The 22796-nt window shown below is 42.2% G+C and overlaps 1 protein-coding gene across 1 annotated transcript in view; it reads right to left on the reverse strand.

Moving 5' to 3' along the window:
- MYCBP2 (MYC binding protein 2) overlaps nucleotides 1–22796 on the reverse strand; it is a 407094-nt gene that overhangs the window by 324098 nt on the left and 60200 nt on the right. The window contains exons 5-9 of the mRNA XM_026662219.1: nucleotides 11108–11304; nucleotides 8608–8850; nucleotides 8243–8314; nucleotides 6455–6551; nucleotides 2602–2675 (exon numbers count right to left, since the gene is read on the reverse strand). Of these exons, the coding sequence (XP_026518004.1) occupies nucleotides 2602–2675; nucleotides 6455–6551; nucleotides 8243–8314; nucleotides 8608–8850; nucleotides 11108–11304 (683 nt within the window). The remainder of the gene's footprint in view (nucleotides 1–2601; nucleotides 2676–6454; nucleotides 6552–8242; nucleotides 8315–8607; nucleotides 8851–11107; nucleotides 11305–22796) is intronic.

Here is a 22796-nt window from a genome sequence, read left to right on the forward strand (position 1 = left end):
AGAGACAAATTACTGAAACTCATAAAACCGTGGCACACGTTGTCTTTTAATGTTTATTCACTCAGCGGTATGTTTATTGGTTATCTTAGAATAGGGTATGGATGTTTTGTTTCTTCCATGGGGCAAAAGTCATGCTGACCAATTTTTAGTCTTGGCGGCTTCACAGTGTATGATTACTAAAAGGCTTTAAGTAAACATTTTCTGGTTCATTTCATAACAGCTAAGTAGTAAGTGTGCTTAAGAAAAGCAACAAAATGGTCAGAATCTGATACTTCTCTTGCTACAAATACCTTAACACGGTCAGATAACACAAAACGCATACTTTAACGCTAACATGAAAACTGTAACATGACTTTTTGGGGTACTTTTGTAACTGTTGTCCATAGGCATTTCAGGATACATATTACAGATCTGTTTGCGCCCCTCAAATAGAAATGAATCAAGGTTAGAATCAAAACTGATCTATTTGTGTCACAACCTATACAATTGGGTTTTTCCCCTCATACCAACTTCATTTTTCTTCTTAACTGCAAAATAGCATACAAGGAAAGAGAAATGTTAGATAAGAATCAGAGGACTGACTACACTGACATCAGAGATTAAAAGAATGTAGGTGTTAAAGCAGACAAGTATTCAACAAGCTATCCTACTCCAATTTTCAGCTGCTAAAAAAATTCAGCGGTGTATTCAAAAAAGTCAAGTCAATCTGTGCAATGTGAAGTTCAATCCATTCTTCCATTTTTACTGCTGAAAATGGGGGGGGGGATTAAAAGCATTACTTTTTTAAAAAATTTGAAAATTAGAAGGTGTTTTAAAATATGATAAAGTAGAATATTAGATGAGTTTCCTCAGTTGCCATTTGGAAAAGATCACACACAAAATTTAAATATGGTACAAACTATTCCACATGAACACTACCATCAAGAACTTGGCATAGCAAAAAACAAAAAGACACGCTATCACGTAAATACACAAAACAGATCTGAAATAGAATCCCATAGACAAACCTCCCCAAACTTTGAGGAAGTTCAGCTTTGTATCTAGGTCCAGACTTTACATCTCCAGATTCTTTATAATGGACTGAAACAAGGCCACTTAATCACATACAAACAGCTTTTCACTTTAGGGAAGTTTGGATTGAATGTTAATTACAGATTAGAGTTTTACACCTACAAAATGTGTTTCTATTTCATGCACATTTCATAAAGGAAGTTTGATACTTGTGTACTGAAGTCAATTTTCAGTTACATGAATGAAAGGAGGATCTGGAACCAACACCTTTCCCCACATTCTGTTCCTACAGTATAAAAAACCACCAAAAATGAAATTCACATTTGAGGATGAAGTATCTGTAGGTATGCCCAACTCAAATGTAGTTTGCCAAGTGTGTGGAGAAGAATGGTTTTACTAATAGTTTTACGAAGTATAGCAATGCAAAAGACCTTTTTTTTTAAATGAATAAACTGTATAGAAAATCCATAAGGGTAGGTAACTATTTTTAAAGGATTATCCATGAAGGTAGATATTCCTAATAGTAATATAATACTTTGTACTTAATGCCTTGCAGCCAACCACTTTACAAACAAACATCAGTAGGTTATACCTTAAGATCTCTTCAAAGAAAGGAAGTATAAGGACCACGTTTTACAGATGGGAACCTGAAGCAAAGGTTAAATGAACTGCAACAGTTACACAGGAAATCCATGGCAGAGTCAGGAAGAGAACACCTAGATCACTTAACTCATTGCTTAACTCATTTTTCACACGATAAACCCTTTCCATATTAATAGCAGTCCCTGCTGAAAGGTCTCACCCAGAGGACTGAATCAATGAATTTGTGTAGGGGGCTTTAAAAACCAAATGTTTGTTTACAGTGTTTAATTTTACTATAGGATGAGCAGCCAATCATGGTTTTGCTATTAGATTGTTTCCCCTTCTCCTGCCAAGCAAGACAATGCTGCCTCTAATGAAATTAACAATTATCCATCATTTCTTCAACAACAGAACATGAAACCTGATACCATTCCCAAATGTCACACTGGAATTCAATCCATCACATTAAGTGTACCATTTTTTACTACCTTATCTGAAGGAAACCTGTTTTTGAAAGAAATACGCGGAAATCATCATAAAGTGAAGAAACTCCAAAAGGGACAATAGTTAAAGTATGCCCCTTTTAGCCTCAGTGTTCTTTTGAAACAGAACATGCTTTACTGAAAAGCATCACTCAAATTACTTGAAAATATACTCATATACAGCATGACCTAATGGCAAGGAAGTCCAGCCAGCCACATTAAAATAAACAAAACCAAAACTATTCAGCCCACAAAATCTCATGTACAGAAGCAGAGCTACCAAACCGATTGTAAAATATACGTCTGAAAAGGATGTTTTGCCACTATCGAAGATGAAGTAGTATGAAAGCTAAGCTCTTGACAGATGCCTGGCAATTTTTCATTTTCTCTAGCTATGTGTTTTTGCCTTTATCTACACTAGCCAAAAGGAGTCCCTCTTTTATCTGGAAGACAACCACTTAGTTCAGTGATATTTTTGTTGGCTAAAAAAAAAAAAGTATGACTACTCTATACATTGAATACTTACATCTCTAGAAGCTGCTATCTGATTAATGTACTCTCCATCGGTGAAAAGGATGTTCTGCCCTTCAGTGTGGCAATCTGTGTCGGAAGGAAAAAATTAAGTATTCTGCATTAATTCACCTCAATTAAAGACATTCTATTCTGTACCTTTGCCAAAGCACTATCATTGGTGTTAAAGGAGATTGCCCAAAAAGCAATCATATTTAAGAGCCCATTTTTGCAGAATACAAACTAGAGTTTTTACAGGTTGTTCTTTACTAGGATTTTTCTTTCCAACATTTTTTCTTTTCATGTTTTAATAATGAATGTGCACAAAAACTTCCCAAAAAATGCAATGTTTACTACTATCTTCTTCTATAATTATTAAACCATACAGTATCTGGAGCAAAGGGGGTTTCCACAATACTAAATGCTTAGCACAAGAGCAGTCTATATGTGATGGGTAACCCAGACTACTATGAACAAGTTTAAAATCTAACATGTTGTCTATTAAGGATATAATCTTGCAATTTTAAGTAAAAACATTTTATTGGAGCCAGTAGCTTTAAGGAGAAGGCCACCCAACTAGATTTTTTTTTTTTAATCAGTATTGGTAGCACAATTATTATTAAGGTTGCCTGACACTTCCCATTGTAATAGCCTGTTTTTAGTTGTTTATATCTTGGCCAATCTTTACCCATTTGAGCTAAAAAAATTTATGCCAAGTGTTTGCCTCAGGCTGTGGTCATAAAGGCACCTTGTCCTTTGAGAACTGTGTGTAAGGAGGCTCTGCCATCAGAGCCTGCAACTCACACATACTCCTTGTGGATGTTAACACAATCAAGTATCAGGTTTCAGAGTAGCAGCCGTGTTAGTCTGTATCCGCAAAAAGAACAGGAGTACAATCAAGTATGCAGTTTTCTGACACAAAACCAGAAAGGGACAAGATTCCAGGGGATCGAACGGAGGTCCCATTAAAACTCCTAGGACCATGGTAATGTCCCACAAAGGAACCGGCTCTCAGACCGGAGGATGGAGATGAAGAAGCCCTTTTAAGAATCTTGTTACCATGGTATTGGAGAAGACTGATCTTCCCTGAATGGGAGCTGAACACGCATATTGCTGTGAGATGCACTGTCAGTGAGCCAAATGCAAGTCCCAATGACTAATTGCAGCAAGTACTCCAAGATGTTCTGGATAGAAGCCAGCATCAGTTGAACTCCAAAGGCGAATGACCACATTTCGCTGAATAGGCCGTTCTGGTAGAGTTTTCTCTATTGTTGGGTAGGACCTGCTGAACAGCCACCAAACACCGCTCTTCCTCCTCATTTAGCCATGAAGCAGCCACACCGTTAGTTGCTAGGAGCCGAGGATGGGATCCAAGGTATGGCCATAATACTTAGTAATTAGGTCAGGATGGAGGAGAAGCAGGATGGGAGGCTGAACTGATAGTGCAAGAAGGTCGGGGAACCAGCACTCCTCAGCTACACCAATGAGAACTTGGCTCGACCCACCTTCAGCTTGAGGATGACCTGTGGGACGATCAGGATCGGGTCAAAAGCTTAGAGGAGAGCTGACTGCCAGCTGAGATGGGAAGCACGGGAAGGGAGCCTGGACAGAGGACCCTTCAAGAGCAGAACAGATGACATTTCCTGTTGTCCCTCATAGCTAACAGATCAATTGCTGGGATGCTCAAAGCTGCAAAGATGAGCCAGAAAACACTAGTCTTCAGAGATCACTTGTGACGCAGGGAAAAATTCCTGCTGAGGTGGTCAGAGATGATTCTGGACCCTGGGGAAATGACTGGCTAATGGAGTAATGCTCTCCTCAATGTAGAACTGCCACAACATGACTGCCTCTTGGCAGAGCATCCAGGAGTATGCGCCCCGTTCCTTGTTCACATAATACACTGCGGTGAAATTGTTGGTAAGTATGTGAACCACTGAGACCCTGATACAGTCCAATAAAGCGTGACATGCATTGTAGATGGCCTGAATGTTGATATACAGAGAGGAGTCTTGCTCCAACCAGAGACTTTGAACTTTCAGTGACCCCAGGGGGACTCCAATCCCTCAGGGGGGCGTCAGTGACAACAGACCTGGTTGATAAGGGCCAGTCAAAGGGAAAACCCTGGCAAATGTTCTCTGGAAGCGTCCACCACTGCAAGGAGTCTAGGACCAGTTGAGGAAGGCAGGCCAACCTATCCAGGGGGTGAAGAGTCAGATGGTAAACCGTCCTGAGACACATTTGGATGGGATGAAGACAATCTTGCAAAATAGACCACCAGTGTGCAAGCAGATATGTGGCCCAGGAGCACAGCTGAACTGTATGGGAAGGCTGAGACTGCAGACTGATTCAAAGGTGGTGAATCACCAGAAAATGGTCAGTCAGTTGGCAGAAATGCTCTCTAACTCAGAGCCTATTCCAGCCCCAATGAACTTGATTATCTGTGTGGGAACCAAAGTTGATTTCTTAATGTTTAGGATGAGACCCAGACGATCGAGCAAGCACAGTGTAGTGGCGACATGAGAAAATTTCCTTTCTCGACCCTTCCCACAGTAACCAATCATACAGATATGGAAAGATATGGATTCCTTTCTTCCTAAGATATGCTGTCATGACAACCATGCCTTTGGTACAACCCAAGGGGCAGAAGATAGGCCAAATGGAAGCACCATATACTGAAAATGGAGCTCTGCTACAATAAAATCAAAGGAATTTTCTATGGCCTGAAAAAATAGCCACATGGAAGTAGGTATCCTGAAGTTCCTGGGCAGTCAACCAGTCGTTCGGAGACAACGTGGGGAGGACAGTCAATAAAATGAGCATTCAGAATCTCATAGATGTATTTGTTGAGGCGGCAAAGATCGAGAATGGATCCTCCCTTGCACTGGGAACCACAAAGTACTGGGAATAGAAGCCATGACTCCAGTGTCCCAACAGAACCTCCTCCACCGCTCCCAAAGCCAGCAGAGAGCAAACCTGCTTGACAAGCAGTATCTTGTGAGAGGGTCCATGAAAGATGGGTGGAGAGGGATGGACAGGAACTAGATGGCATAGCAGTCTGCTGGTGCTTAGGATACTGCTGTCAGTGGTGACAGAGCCCCAAGCACTGTGAAAGCACAACAGCCGACTGGAACACTTCTCTGAACCAAGCAGTCAATATGGGCACTTGGGAGATGCAAGGGGAGGGTGTGTAGACTGAATGAACACCAGACCAGACTGCCTTCTCCTATGGGATCTATACCATTATCTGGGGTAGTCCCACTGTCTCTGGGGCAGGAAAGGCTGCCCAAATATGTCCTGTGGACAATACTGCTGCTGATCCCTGTAGTGGCACCATTACACCCAGCTTACATACACCCAAGGAATGTAGGGTAGCCATAGAATCCTTGAAGGAGTGCAGAGTGTCATCTACCTTGTCTGAAAACATCGCTTGGCCATTGAAGGGCAAATCCTCTATGGCCTGCTGCACGTCATGAGCAATGCCCAAATTCTGCAGCCAGGAAGCCCTTCCCACTGACATTGCACTGTCCACATAGGCAGTCAGGTCAGTGTAACTTACATCACTCAGGGGGGTGGCTTATTCACACCTCTGAGCAACAATACTTATACCAAAGTAAGCTGTAGTGTGTACACAGCCTTAGAGTTATGCTCTAGTTTCACCAAGCTGGTGGAATAGACGTAGGAATGTCTGGGTGAAATAATATGGCCAAAATTATTTAGAGGTCAGACTTGGTGACAACTATCCTTTCTGACCTTAAAATCCATGAATTACTTCTCTGTCAGAGCCCTTTTCTGTTGATCTTCAGGGTATTGTGTGAAAGCTCTCTTAAAAAGTATTCCCACCACTCTTGGTAATGTCTAGAATTTCGTACCTGGCAAAGTGACTGTACCATCTTGTTCCAAGGTTTCAGGGTTTATTCTTATGGCTGTCATACTGTGATTGTTCACATCTCTATACAACAAATAACTCTGGTAAATTAAAAAAAAAACATATTAGAATGAAAGTATAACCTTCATAAACACTTTTAAAGGAATATCAAACTGAAAATCATTTACTTTTTTTCTCTTTAGCTATGTGTTTTCAAAATCAAATTTTTCTCATCTTCAGGTTCACACCTTATTCTCTATGCTAATGCTGATACAAACTGAAAGTTGAATACACTCTGGAATTCCTACTTCCTTGTGCACCAGCACGGTGACATTGTGCTCTGGAAGCCACGTGCTCCCTCTCCAGTATTCTCTTCATAGGAATAAGATGCAATTACAATAGCAATTACAATATTAACTGTTCAAATCTGTGTATTAGAGACATGAATGTAGATGTATTAAAAGGTTAATGGAATTTTTGAGTGTTGTTTACGGTTATGTATTCCTATTTATATCACAGTGTCACCTACTAGATAAAAATCACTTTTACAAAAAAAAAAAAAAAATAGATTCAATGTATTTCTTTTCTCCCCAAGCACTACAGTGAAGATATCTCCAAAAGACAGTAATCCTGATGACAGCAACCCCAACACACATGGTTACAGCCAATAATTTGTGGTAACATTCCTCCTCTCAACCTTTGCAGGTTGTGTGAGGGAGATGCTTCACAACTATAGATTTCATCCTCCATGGTTTCCCTAAGAAAAGCATCTCTTCACCTCCTGGAGAAGCCCCGTACATAGCAGTAGCCCAAGTATAGAGTACTTCTGCGGAGTGCCCATGGACCATCCTGTACACATATGTACTCTCCCAGGCTGGATCACAAGTTTCCTCAGATGCCAACCTGGGAGGTTTGAGTAGTACAAATATGAAATATAGACAACACTGTCTATGAAAAAGAAATTTAGAAATAGTGAAGATTGTGCTGACCACATTCCTCTGCAATAGACAGAAAAATCCTACAGACGGAAAACATCTTCCTGCGTTGATATTTTGGGTTAATACATATTTTGATAATATATTTGTTAAGATGTTAAACAAAAGACGATGTACTGTACAAATGGAATAAATTTAATATATTTTTAATAGAAGTATTTAATTTAAAAGATGCAAGACTGAGTAAATCAGCAGTTTCACAAAGCGGTAAGGAAATCACTGGATTATTTGAGCTCAAAATGATGAAGATGTAATAAATCTTGCTAAGAATATAGTTCAAAAAGAAAGAAGTAAAACAGTACTGAAAGAAAACCTACTGGTAACTAAACATGCCATTTTGGGTTATATTAGAAATAGTAATTGAGCATTCCAATAAAATAGTCTAAAACAGTGTTGTACTGCTTTATAACTGCAAAGCCATGCTTTTAATATTTTTTCGCACTGCCTAAAAGGGAAATACAAAATGTATTAAGTTTTATTACAGAATTCAGAAACAAAACAGTGCGAGATCTTCAAATTTTAGAGATAATATTGCAATATAGTCTGGCTACAGTGGACACTGCCATTATCCCTTTTCTATCTGCCAGCATAAAAAGAAAAGAAAAAAAGAAAAAAGAAAAAAGGTCTCTCCCCTATCCACAACAGAATTTTTAACTACACTGGACTGGCTTTATTACTGTACAGCCAGATAGAAAGGAACGATGTAATACTTGTATAAAGCTGTCCTAAACTCTGCTAAATTTGAAGTAAATATTAAGTTATTTCTTTTATGTTTTTTGTTTTATGTATTCTCCTACCTGAGCATACCCTAACCAAGACTTTTTTTCTTTTCTGTTTTTGATGCGGGATGTAGAATTGTATATATGACCCTGTAAGGTAACAAAAAAGTTAGTTTGACAATTGTTAGAATGACAGTTTTATAGTTAATCTTTTATCATCTAGAAACATTATCTTCTACAGTGATGAGAAATGAGAAATGAAAAGAACAAGAAATGAGAAGCTGGTGAACAAACACTACAAGAATTTTAAAATCAATATATTTAAAAAAGAATTATCAGTATTACTAAGTTACAAGACAATCTAAAAGTCAAGCAAGACACCATAAAATGTCATTTAGATTAAATCATCAACTGCTATCATGAGTTTTCAGGAGTCACATTACCCTCACTGTCCCACTGTAGCCAGAGCCGATTTTGTAAAGTCCATCTTTGCATAAAAGGTACAGGAAGAAACCATCATTCTGAAGTAAACAATGGTCATCTTCATCTACAGAAATTTCTTTCAGTGGCCATTTGTGCATCAGGGCTGCTTTCTTTATCCCATTACTGAACCAGTCCTGGATTTGGATTTTGCCCACCAGAACTGCCTGTACACTCCGCTGAAGAGAGTTTAAGATAGTTGGCACCTAAATGGTAAAGAAAACCCTATGAGATGGTACAAAACATTACAGTTTAAGCAACATATAGAGGTGAAAATAAAGCTTTAGTCACTAATCCTGGCTCTGAAAAAGTTAGAGACATGAGGTGGGTGAGGTAATATATTTTATTATAACAACTTCAGTTGGTGAGAGACACAAGTTGGTCCAATAAGAGACATGACCTCACCCACCTTCTCTCTCTAATATCCTTGGACCGAGACAGCTACAACTACACTGCATACCTGAAAAAGCTGTTTTGCTAAAATTTAAGCCTTAATTTATGCTTTCATTCTTACTAATGAGAAATACATGAAAAGAGGTAAGATTTACTTCCTACAAACTCCAACTGATTTACTCCATAATATGCATGGCAATCCAAAATGGATCGCCTCTTCTCTATCTCAAAACTGATTTCAAGAGTGAATGAAGCCAGTAAATTTCAATGTATTTCTGTTTGGGCTATCAATTGATCGCAGTTAACTCACGCGATTAACTCAAAAAAATCAATCAAGATTAAAAAAATTAATCAAGATTAATCGCAGTTTTAATCACATTAAACAATAGAAAGCCAACTGAAATTTATTAAATATTTTGGATGGTTTTCTACATTTTCATATATCTTGTAATGTGTGTTGTAATTGAAATCAGTGTATATTATTTTTTATTACAAATATTTGCACTGTAAAAATGATAAACAAAATAAAAGTTTTTTTCAATTCACCTCATGCAAGTATTGTAGTGCAATCTCTGTCGTGAAAATGCAACTTACAAATGTAGTTTTTTTTTGGTTATACAACTGCACTCAAAAACAAAACAACGTAAAACTTCAGAGCCTACAACTCCCCTTACTCGTACTTCTTGTTCAGCCAATCGCTAAGACAAACAAGTTTGTTTACATTTACAGGAGATAATTCTGCCCTCTTCTTATTTACAATGTCACCAGAAACTGAGAACAGGCATTCGCATGGCACTGTTGTAGCCGGCATTGCAAGGTGTTTACATGCCAGATATGTTAAACATTCGTATGCCCCTTCATGCTTCGGCCACCATTCCAGAGGACATGCTTCCATGCTGATGATGCTCGTTAATAAAATGTGTTACTTAAATTTGTGACTGAACTCCTTGGGGGAGAACTGCTCTGTTTTACCCGCATTCTGTCATATATTTCATGTTATAGCAGTCTCGGATGATGACCCAGTACATGTTCATTTTAAGAACAGTTTCACTACAGATTTCACAAAACGCAAAGAAGGTAACAATGTGACGTTTCTAAAAAGATAGCTACAGCACTTGACCCAAGGTTTAAGAATCTGAAGTGCCTTCCAAAATCTGAGAGGGATGAGGTGTGAAGCATTCTTTCAGAAGTCTTAAAAGAGCAACACTCCGATGCAGAAACAACAGAACTTGAACCACCAAAAAAATAACACAAAAAAAATCAACCTTCTGCTGGTTGCATCTGACTCAGATAATAGATATAAACATGCGTTGGTCCACACTGCTTTGGATTTTCATAGAGCAGAACCCGTCATCAGCATGGACGCATGTCCTCTGGAATGGTGGTTGAAGCATGAAGGGACATATGAATCTTTAGCGCATCTGGTATGTAAATATCTTGCGATGCCAGCTACAACAGTGTCTTGCGAACATCTGTTCTCACTTTCAATTGACACTGTAAACAAGAAGCGGGCAATTATCTCCTGCAAATGTAAACAAACTTGTTTGTCTGAGCGACTGGCTGGACAAGAAGTAGGACTGAATGGACTTGCCGGCTCTAAAATTTTACATTGTTTTATTTTTGAAAGCAGTTTTATTTTTACGTAATTCTACATTTGTAAGGTCAACTTTCTGGATAAAAAGACTGCACTACAGTACTTGTATTAGGTGAATTGAAAAGTACTATTTTCTTTTTTCTTTTTTTTTTTTACAGTGCAAATACTTGTAATCAAAAATAAATATAAAGTGAGCAGTGTACACTTCGTATTCTGTGTTGTAATTGATATCAATATATTTGAAAATGTAGAAAACATCCAAAAATATTTATAATAAATTTCAATTGGTGTTCTATTATTGTTTAACAGTACGACTAAAACTCCAATTAACCATGAATAATTTTTTTAATCACACGATTAATTGCAATTAATATTTTTAATCGCTTGACAGCCCTAATTTCTGTATTAGAATGCTTCCAGGACTCACGCATATGACCAACCAAAATTCTTGATGTAGAATAGGTTTAGTACAACACCTGAATAGTCTGACAAGCATGACTGCCATTATTGGTGAGAATAGCAGAGACCGCCTGCAGTGTTCTTCCTGTTTCTCCCCAGGCAGCTACCAAACTGAACAGGCAAGCGCAGGAAACTGCTGTCAAGGATTGTCCAGTACTGTCATTCACTCCAGTGCTACGAACAGTTATTTCCAGAAGAAGCTGGAAGAGAGACTCTGTGAATAAAATATAACAATTACATACGCATAACAAATCACCAAATCATACTAAGCAGTTTTCCAATTATGTAAAATCAGTTAAATTAAAATTTTAAAAGATACAGGATATGCATCACTCCCCTGCAAATTTTGAGTTATTTTTATCCTACATTAAGTTATTTAACTGAAAATTATGTTTGGTCATCTGCATTTCATATCAACATAATTATTAAAAATTAAGTAAATTACCTGATTAAACCAACACACATCCACACAAGATTCATTTCACATGCCTTGTCACCCAAGTTTAATACCAAAACATGCTTAGACTCCTCTGTCATGTTCAAATCCTTTTCAGTTACAACATATACACGTTACATACACATTAATTCCTCACAGTCACACTTCAGTGCACAGACTTAACTCTGACTTCAACTAGCTTAATCTAATTACATACATATGTCTGTCACTAAGTAACGTATAAACTTCTTTGCTATCTCTACCTCCAACAACCCAACAAATAATTCTCCCCTGCAAAGGATTGTGGAAAAAACGGTTACCTACCTTTCATAACTGTTGTTCTCCAAAATATGTTGCTCATGTTCATTCCATTCTAGGTCTGTGCACGCGCCAACATGTACTGTCAAAGATGATTGCCTTAGCAGTACCCGTAGGGTCGGCTATAATGCCCTCTGCAGTGTCACGCTCATGCAGCGGTATAGCAGGTGCCACCGACCCTATGCCCACTCAGTTCCTTCTTGCCAGCAACTCCGACAGAGGAGTAGGAGGGTGGGTAATGGAATGGACATTAGAAACACATCTCGAAGAACTACAGTTATGAAAGGTAGGTAGGTAACAGTTTTTTCTTCGAGTGCTTGCTCATGTCGATTCTATTCTAGGTGACTGACTCACAAGCAGTAACCTCGGAGATGGTTCACAGATCACAGTCTTGCAGCTTGCAGTACAGTTCGGTCACAGGACACGTCATCTCAAGCTTGCTGGGTAAGTGCATAATACAATGCAAACGTGTGGACAGACGACCAGGTAGCAGCTAGACAGATTTCTTGAATCAGCACTTATGCCAGGAAGGTTGCTGATGATGCTTGCGCTCTAGTCGAGTGAGCCGTCACGATACTCAGCGGAGGCACCTTTCGCCAGCTCCTAACAGTAGCAGATGCAGGCCGTGATCTAAGACGAGATTCTCTGGGAAGACAGTGGGTGACCCTTCATTCTGTCTGCAACAGTAACTAACAACTGCGTCGACTTACGGAACGGTCTTGTGCTATCCATGTAGAAGGCCAATGCCCATCTGACATCCAGGGTATGGAGCCTGCATTCCTTGTCCGTGTTATGAGGCTTAGGACAGAAAACCGGTAAGTAAATATCTTGACCAGTGTGAAACTGGGAGACAACCTTGGGCAGAAAGGCCAGGTGCAGATGCAGCTGGACCTTGTCCTTATAAAAGTCCGTATAAGGCAGCTCTAACATGAGTGCCCCGATCTTGGACATCCTACAGGCCAAAGTTATAGCGACCAACGAAACCGTCCAAGAAAGAAGCAGGAAGCCATGGGTTCGATGGGGGGGAGGGGGCCACATGAGCCTTGACAGTCCCAGATTCAGTTCCTAGAGGGGAATCGGATCCCAGACATGCGGGTAGAGGCACTCCAGACCTTTCAAGAACTGCTCCATCATGGGATGGGCCAAGACCATCCTGCCTTGAAACGGAGGATGGAGCACCGAAATTTCTGCCAGGTGTACCCTGACCAAAGAAAGCGACAGGCCCTGGAGCTTAAGGTGCAGCAAATAATCTAGGATGGCCTGTAGTGGGGCCTCTGCAGCGCGAAGGTGTCGATCCGAGGCCCAGCACATGAACTGCTTCCACTCTGCCACGTAGGTAGCCCTGGTGGAGGGTTTTCTGCTATCCAGTAGGATCTGTTGGACAGCAGCAGAGCACTCCCACTCGTCCACACTCAGCCATACAGTAGCCAAGCAGTCAGGTGCAGTGACACCAGGGTCGGATGCAGCAAATTGCTGTGGTTCTGGGACAGCAGATCCGTCCAAAGAGGCAGCTGCAGCAGGGCGGCTGCTGAAAGACTCAGCAGCATGCTGAACCAGAGTTGACAAGGCCACGCTGTCTTGTTTCACCTTGAGCAGGACCCTGTGGACCAACAGCACCGGTGGGAAGGTGTACATCAGCACTCCTGACCACGGAATCAAGGGGATATCTGACAGGGAGCCTTTGCCCCTGCCCTGAAGAGAACAGAACACGTGGCACTGGACATGAACAGGTCCACCCGGGGAGTCCCCCACCTGTGGAAGATTAGGGTGACCACCTCTGGGTGGAGTGACCATTAGTGGTGAAATGAGAAGGTCCTGCTGAGGTGATCTGCCAGGACATTCTTGGTTTCAGGCAGATAGACAGCTACCAGATGAATGGCATGGAGCCCACATAAGTCCCAGAGGCTGAGCACACCCCCCCACAAAGGGCCGAAGACCTGGTGCCACTCTGCCTGTTGATGCAATACATTGCAGCAGTATTGTCCATCAGAACCTGCACCACCTTGCCTCTCAAGTGGGGCAAGAAAACCTGGCAGGCTGGGCAAACCTCTCTGAGCTACCTGATGTGAAGGGCTAGATCGTTTAGTAGCCAGCAGCCCTCGGTGTTGAGCTTGCCCAGGTGGGCTCCCAAGCCCAGATCTGAAGCGTCCAAGACCAGGGTGAGGGACGGGGTCACAAAGGGAACTCCTTGCAGCACCAACTTGGGATCCAGCCACCAGTCCAGGGACAAGAGGATGTGGCTCAGCACTGTGACCACTTGGTCCAGGGCATTCCTGCTGCGGATTTAGACCAAGGCTAACCACACCTGCACAGGCGTCAGATGAAGTCGGGCATGGCTGACCCATCAGTTGCAGGCATGTGTGGGCCGTGGTGAGCAGGTGGCTCTTTACGTGGTAGACCAGGTCCAACATGGCCTGAAAACGCACTTCCGGAAGGAAGGCCCTGGTCTGTGTGGAGTCGAGAACTGCTCCAATGAACTTTATGCATTGGACTGCTTTAACGTGGACTTTTGTGCGTTTACTAACAGGTCCAGGTTGCTGGAGGTGGACCGCACCAGATCGAGGTTTCTTTGCACCTGCTCCGGAGAGCTGCCCTTGATGAGCCAGTCGTCAAGATACGGGAAGATCTGAACCCCTTGACATCTCAGGTAAGCCGCCATCGGCGCCACGCATTTCGTGAACACCCTGGGAGCCAAGGACAGGCCAAAGATTAGCACCGTGAACTGGAAGTGGCGCCCGACCACTATGAAACGCAGGAAACGCCTGTGACCCGGAAATATGGAGACATGAAAGAAAGCATCCTTTAAGTCGAGAGCAGCATACCTGTCCCCCCAGATCCAGGGAAGGGATAATGGAGGCCAAGGAGATCATGCGGAACTTCAACTTCATGAGAGACTTGTTGAGGCCCCGCAGGTCCAGGATGGGTCTGAGGCCTCCTTTGGCCTTCAACATTAGGAAGCAGCAGGAGCAGAATCCTCTTCCTACCATGTCCCAAGGAACCTCCCGCACAGGCCCCAAGCCCAGGGGCTTCTCAATCACCTGAACGAGGAGTTGCTCATGAGAGGGACGGGGAAGGGGGGTGGGGGAGGAAGGGGCAGCCAAAAATTACAGGGTGTAGCCCTGAGCTACTATGTCCAGGACCTAGCAGTCCAACTTACCCCGCGACCAGGCCGAACAGCGGTTGAGGAAAACGAGGGCAGGAGCTGGTTGGCTAACTGAAGCGCCGCTCTCAGGCACACCCTCAAAATGACCGCTTCTGCCCCCTAGATGTTTGGCGGGCCCAGGCTGGGTGGGTGAACGGGAGGAGGAAGGGCGCCGGTGCTTAAACTGGCATCCCTTCTTATAGAGCCCTGATGGGGTTGCCAGGGTCTTGGCAGTGGAGGCAATTGGAAGGGCTTCCTGGCTGATTGGGGCGTGTGCATGCCCAAGGAAGCTCTAGTATCCTTAAACCTGTGCAGCCTGGCATCCGTTTGTTCGGCGAAAAGACCAACCCCATCAAAGGGAAAGTCCTGAATCAAGGTCTGCCTCTCCTGGGAGAGGCCCACAGTTTGCAGCCAGTAGCTGAGTCACATGACCACCGCCGATGCGACCACCCTATCCACTGAGTCCGCCGTGTCCCACGCCATCTGCAGGGAGCATCTGGCTGCCACAGTACCCTCCTCTACCAGGGTGCCAAACTCCTGGGCCAGACCTTGAGGAAGGGATTCCTGGAACTTTTTGAGACGGTCCCAGAGATTAAAGTTGTATCTGCCCAACAGGGCTTGATGGTTTGCCACTGGGAATTGCAAGCTGACTGTTAAATAAATTTTTCTCCCGAAGAGATCGAGCTTCTTGGCTTCCTCATTCTAGGGAGTGGAGGAGGAGGGACCTTGTTTGTCCTTCTTGTTGGCCGCAGACACAACCAACGAGCTGGGGAAGGGTGGGTGGGTATAAAGGTATTCAAAACCTTTGGCCGGAATGAAATACTTTTTCTTGGCTCGTTTTGAGGTGGGACAAGTGATGGAAGGGGTCTGCCACAGGGCCTTGGCTATCTTGAGAACCCCTTCATGCACAGGCAGGGTGACCCGGGTGGGGGTAGAGGCCAAGAGGACATTGAAGATAGTGTCCTCCTGCTCTGCCATTTCCTGCACCTTGAGCCCCAAGTTCTTGACCGCGAGCCAGAGAAGGGATTGATGCTCCCTGACATCATTCAGTGGGCTAGCTCTTGAAGGTCCCACAACCGCCTTGTCCAAGGATGACGAGGAAGATTGGACTGCTGTGGCAGGTCCTGAGGTATCGACCACCATCGGAGAAGGAAGCTTAGGGGTGGGCACACGTTCCTCTGCCCCAACCTCTGAATGGGCTTCCGGTACCAGGCCCGGTGCCAACTGTGCTCTGCCGCAGCTACCAAGGAATGTTGCGAAGGGGGCATCGTCATGACCGGTACGCCCCACGCACTCCAATAAGACCACTGCGTTGGCCACTGGCCGTGTTGCCACTGTGGTGCCCCCAAAGGAGCAGGTTCTGGTGCCCAATCTTGTGAATGGGACCTGGGCAATGGGCTGAACTGGCCCTCCGTACTGGAATAATCACCTTCTGGCAACCAGAGAGGGGCCGCTGATACCTGTGTTTGCTTACTGGTCATGGCCACTGTCAACTGTTGACCAGGTGTAGTAGACTGTTGGGTTTTACCCTGAACAAGCCGCGAACCAAATTTGGGAACACCTGCGCTAAGGCAAAAATCTCCAACGACTACGCAAGTGGGTGCATGCAGACCTACAATGGAATCGACATGAGCAAGCACTCAAAAAAGAAGGAAGCAGTAGCAGGGAGAGAAGCTGAACTGTACGAAGCAGACTAGGCAGTAGAAAAAACAGTGTGCACAGGGGGACACAGGAATGGAAGGAGAGCTATTGCGGGGCCGGACGGCAGAAGGTGCTCAGCTGCAAACTATAAAGGCATTGGCCTTTGAACAGCTTGACACCTAGCAGCCGCTACCTGGTGCAATACATTGCTTTGGTGCTCTGAAACTGGACTCCACACTCACCCAAGACCCTCGGCTCTGTCCTTTACTCCCCTTTCAATTTTTTTGCTCAACCTCCATGCACCTTGCTGCCCAGGTTGAACCCCTGGTTCCCCAGAATATATGTAAGGATTGTAAGGCTGAGTATCAGAGAACAGGAATAGCTAATGAATCTTAATTCCATCAGCTTGTTTTCGTGAAGTTAAATTGAATTAACATAGATGATCTTTTGTGGTCCCTTCCAGTCCTACATTTCTATGATTGACCTATCTCTGAGATCTTATAACCTGTATCTGTGTAGTTGTGGTGAGACTTTTTAAGATATATGGGTCCAAAAAACAACTCGAGAGAAGAGATTATTAAAGAAGCTAAATTTTAATGTTTGCTGTGCCGAAGTTACAGTACCTTTGACCAAATTTTATTGATAATTCAGCTGTCCCTGGAGAGTTGAGTGTTAAGTTTAGAGACGAAATTCAAATATTAGTGAAGGATTTTATCCCTATTTTAAATGTAACCTGTAGTACAGCCGTCCCTATGGAGAAAAAAAGGGTGCCTTTATAAAATTCCATTTGGTATTCTCTTTTTGCCCAGAAATGAATATTATCTTTAAGTACTTAATATTATTCCTAAATTTTTTGAAAGACTGATATGTTTAAAAAGTGAACACTCCATGTAAAACTCTACAGATCCTGCATGAGCTTTTCCATTTATTTGTTAGCTTGTTGGAAGCAGAGATACCAAAGAGATTAAAAAAACAGAACATATTATACTATACATGGCATCTTTCATTGCAGAGGATCCCAAAAATATTTTGCAAGCTATTGTGTATACACTGTGTATATAGTAATCACTTTACTCACCACTGAAATCAACCACCCATTCTCACGTGTAACACAGCAGAAACCTAAGAAATTTAACTTATGTTCTCTTTTAAAACTCACTGTTATGCTTCAGTAGTAACTAACTCTGAATTATATTACAGTTGCCAAGCAAAAGCCATTTTTACACTTCAAGTGTCCAATATTGGCCCATATTTAATAGATACGGATACCAAAAACCAAGAAAAGAAGTTAAAACAAAAGTCTAATGAGCCAACTTAAAAGGCACCCACCTACATCTTAACCCCTGAAGCTCACATTCATACACTCAGGCCTGTAATCTGGCGTCATCTTTGACTCAACCCTCTTACCGGTTTCACATATTCAGGTCTTTTCTATATTTTGCCTTCTTTTCTTAAACAGCATCTCTAAAATCCAGTCATTCCTCTCTGTCCATACTGGTGAAACTCTTGTCCAAGTCCTCATCATTTTATGTCTTGGCTATGGAAACCTTCTTCCCCTTAAGTCTATTAAGAATAGGGCTGCTAAAATCTTCTTGGGTCATCATCCCTACCACATCAACCCTTTTTTCAAGTGCCTGACCTGGCTCCACATTAAATACAAACTCATTGTCTTTACTTTTAGGACCCTTCATAACTTACCCCATCCTACTTAACTGGTTTAGTAACTTCCCATTATATTGACTTTGGCATATGCTCTAGCCAGGGCCGCCCAGAGGATTCAGGGGGCCTGGGGCAAAGCGGGGGAGCTTGTACTCACTGGGCGGCACTCCGAGTCTGTGACGGCGGCAGCATTTCGGCGGTGGGGGGCCCTTCAGTCGCTCCGTGTCTTCAGCAGCACCGAAGGACCCACCGCCGAAATGCTGCCGAAGACCCGGAGCGACTGAAGGGCCCCCCACCGCCGAAATGCCGCCGAAGACACGGACCGCTGCCAGGTGAGGAAAGGGATTCTCGGCCAGGGCTAGCGGGACCCCGGGGAACAAATCCCCCCCCTTCCCCCCCCCCCCGGGCGGCCCTGGCTCTAGCAGCACTTTCTACCCATCAGTCAGGTTCTCCCTTAAACATCTTCATGCTTCCTCCCATGCTGCCCCTTATGCACAGGGAGAAAACTCCCTGATGGAATCCAAACAACCACTACCTTATCCTCCTTCACACCCTCCTTAATATCCACCTCTGCCATAATACCTACTAAAAACCCAGCCTGAAGATCATGGAGGCAAGCTGACACTGTTCCTCCTCTTTCCTTTTCTTCTTCCCTTCCTCGCCACCTGTAACCCCAATTTAAAAAAAATATATGCATAAAAAAGCTGTGCCAATTCTTCACAATAATCATTTGCTTGTATGTTATATCCACATCCTCTACCCTTCATCTGTTTATGTCTTTAGATTGTAATCCCTTCAGAGCAGGAAATGTCTCTTTTCTGTGTTTGCTCAGCACCTGCACAATAGGTCCTAAGCCTTTGGCACTATCATAATAGAAATATTTACTAATAATAACCTTATCTAGACTGAGTTACAGCCAAGACAGTCAGAAGCAATGAGATTACAGAAACAGGGTTTGAAGTAAAGGAGCCAGAAATCAAGATCAGCCTTACTGAAGCCAAAAACATCTTGAAATTCACTGCAGGGCACTCTTCACACTTTCAAAAGAGTAAAATTATCTTGTAATCAAAGGCACAAAAAGTTGATGAAAAACAGAATCCGCCTAAACACATTGCCATTCATGCACAGGTGGATAACCACCACCTTTATCAGTCTTTTCCGTACACAGGTCTAAATTCATTCAAGTTCTTATACCACGCTCTTCACAACAGTACCTGAGTGCCTTCCAAAGATTAAATAAAGTGACAAATATTTACCATGTATAGCTCCCTCTCTATTCTACTCTCCACACTAATAATGATCAAAGTAACCTGTGGAATCCAAATATAACTAGATTTGCCTCATCTCAACTTTCTTGACAAACATTGGGTAAAGCTGTTAATGAAGGTCTCCCAAGTAAAGATCTAACTATGGCTTAGATAAGTACGACTTGTTTTTAATCAGTCATAGGCCCAAGATCTCTCTACTTGCTTTAACCAAGCATGAAATACATTGGTTCATCTCACAAATGGTTTGCCACAACTATTCAAGCGCATATGAATCCCTGGCAAAATTAAATAAAACCACCAGTATAAGCTTTGTGTTCCTCCCTTCTAACTCTGAACCTATTTCTCAAAGTAATCATCAAAGCAGCCTAAATAAGATCAATTTTATCTGTAAAATAATTTTAGATGGCGACATTCTTGGGAGAAGAACATGTGATTATAGACATGTTTGCACACCATATAGAACCATCAACAATGACCGTTCCCAATAGCAACATACAATCTATTGCATACCAGAAGCACTCCAGGTTACTCAAGACTAGAGCTGAGCAAAAAAAAAAAAAAAAAAAAGTGGGAAAAGAGTAAATGCAAAAAAAGGGGGGGGGGGGGGGGAGTATTTTTCAGGGCACTTATGACTATTTGCAAATTTGGAACAAATTCTATGAATAGTTTTGCATTTCCCCACCCCCACCCCCAAAAAGTGTTTTGAATCAACATTTTGTTTAAAAAATGCTGTTTCAAGTATACATTCAAAGCATTTAATGTGACCCAAATTAAATTTTTCAGTTTTTGTTTCTGTGAGGGGAAAAAGTCGTCAGTTTTGATTCAAAACAAAACACATTTTTTTCAAGGTTTTACTGTTCAGCCACTGAAACAAATACATATATTTTTTTTCAGTCATCTCTAATCAAAACTGCCCAGTAGTTCCATTGATCTATGACAGGAAGGATGGTTCAATGGCAAGGGTTTCAGCAAGACTTAAGACCCAGGTTCAATTCCCAGCTCTGCCACACAATTTCTGTGTAACCTTGGGTCACAGAGACCTTAGTCTCTCTGTGCCTCAGTTCTTCATCTGTAAAATGGAGATAAAGCTTCTCTACCACACAAGGTATCAAGATAAATGCATTAAAAGATTATGGTGTTCAGATATGTCACTGATGGAGAATGACAGATTTAGAGGTGCTCTGTAATAATTTATTAATACTCTATGTCGACCTGCTAATTGGGTTGCTTTCTGTAAGACTTCATTGGTTTAACTCAATAAGTGTCTGTCTGAAGAAAAAAAAGTCCGGAGAGAAAAAATATGGCTCAAGATAAACCACCCCTCAGCAAATACTGGAGAGAGTGTTAATGGACAGTGCTAGAACCATTGTCTCTGAGGCCTCCAGCTCAATCTCCAGCTAAGCCTCTGGAACGGACTTTGATCAGTAGGATCAGTGATAACTCAGGGCCTCTACCTGTCCAACAATGAACTCTGGTTGATATTATGAAGTTATTCTGAATTTTTCATGATACTGTTGTATCATGGAAAGCCCATGTATGTGTATCCACCACTGTGGGCAAGACCTGCACCAGATACACACCAGACTGAGGACATGAAAAGTACTTAACTCTTAATGGCTGGTCAGCAGATTTAAGGGAGTTTGCTGAGGGAAGACACATCCTCTTGTCTGATTAAAGGGGGAAGTTTTAAAACAGTGGAAATTTACCAAAAGGCAGAACAAAGAAAGCCACATGTTGGGAAGGGGGCATATAAACACGGAAAGCTTGGAGCAAGACACAAACCACTGGGCAAGAGAAAGGAAGGGCACACACCAGCCAAGAACAGAGAAGGCAAGCCAAGCTGAAAGACTGAGGGAGAAGCAATCCAATATGCAAAAGTCCGATGAGGCAGGGTCACCTGCCTACCTTCCTGAATCCAGATGGTCCCCCCAGACTCTGAAGGAGAGCTAGTGAGCGCATTGCATTTAGGGTGTTCATTATTTTCTAAACGATCTGTACTCTTGTGTTTTATCTGTTAAGTAAAAGAGCATTTCACATTTTAGACTCCACTCAAAGTGTCTCTGTGTTATATACTTCACTACTACATGCCTCCTGAGAAAGTTAAATGATTACCAAAGGTGTGCGCTTCCAGGCTGAGTTCTAAGAGGGCTGTATTTAGGTTACTGAGGTATCTTGAGGGTCAGCATTGGCTCTGGGTGCCTAATGCAGGTGGGCCGAAAGGCTCCATTTCAGTGAAGGGGTGGCAGAGAGCTGGTGCCCAGGTAATGTTCCAAAGAGGCCAGGGGAGGAAGTAGTGCTGTGATTCAACCAGTTTGAGAAGTGTCTTTCCAAGACACAAGGTTCCAGTATATGGATATACCAGGAGCCTTTAAAACCTTTGAAATGTTGTCTCTGTAAAGACATGATGAGCTTCTCAAAGATTAGCTTTTTTTAGGGCTGTAGATTAATTGCAGTTAACTCACGTAATTAACTCAAAAAAAGGAATCACGATTTTAAAAATTAATGGCGATTAATTGCAATTTTAATAGCACTGTTAAACAACAGAATACCAATTGACATTTGTTAAACATCTTGGATGTTTTTCTACATTTTCATATATATTTTATTCTGTGTTTTAATTGAAATCAAAGTGTATATTATTTTTTATTACAAATACTTGCACTGTAAAAATGGTAAACAAGTTTTTTTCAATTCACCTCATACAAGTACTGTAGTGTAATCTTTGTGAAGAAAATGCAACTGAAAAAAAAAATCTATATTTGTGTTACATAACTGCACTTGAAAACAAAACAATGTAAAAAACTTCAGAGCCTACAAGTCCACTCACTCCTACTTCTTGTTCAGCCAATCGCTAAGACAAACAAATTTGTTTACATTTACAGGAGATAATGCTGCCCTCTCCTTATTTACGTCACCAGGAAGTGAGAGCAGGCATTTGCATGGAACTTTTGTAGCCAGCATTGCAAGGTATTTACGTGCCAGATATGTTAAACATTCGTATGCCCCTTCATGCTTTGTCCATCATTCCAGAGAACATGCTTCTATGCTGATGAAGCTAGTTAAAAAAAATAATGCATTAATTAAATTTATGACTGAACTCCTTGAGGGAGAATTGTAGGTTCCCTCCTCTGTTTTACCCACATTCTGCCATATACACCTCTACCCCAATATAACGCGACCTGATATAACACAAATTCGGATATAACGTGGTAAAGCAGTGCTCCGGGGGGGGGGGGGGGCAC

The sequence above is a fragment of the Terrapene carolina genome, unplaced genomic scaffold (assembly GCF_002925995.2).
Source record: "Terrapene carolina triunguis isolate 2854851 unplaced genomic scaffold, T_m_triunguis-2.0 Scaffold21, whole genome shotgun sequence".
Lineage (NCBI taxonomy): Eukaryota > Metazoa > Chordata > Testudines > Emydidae > Terrapene > Terrapene triunguis.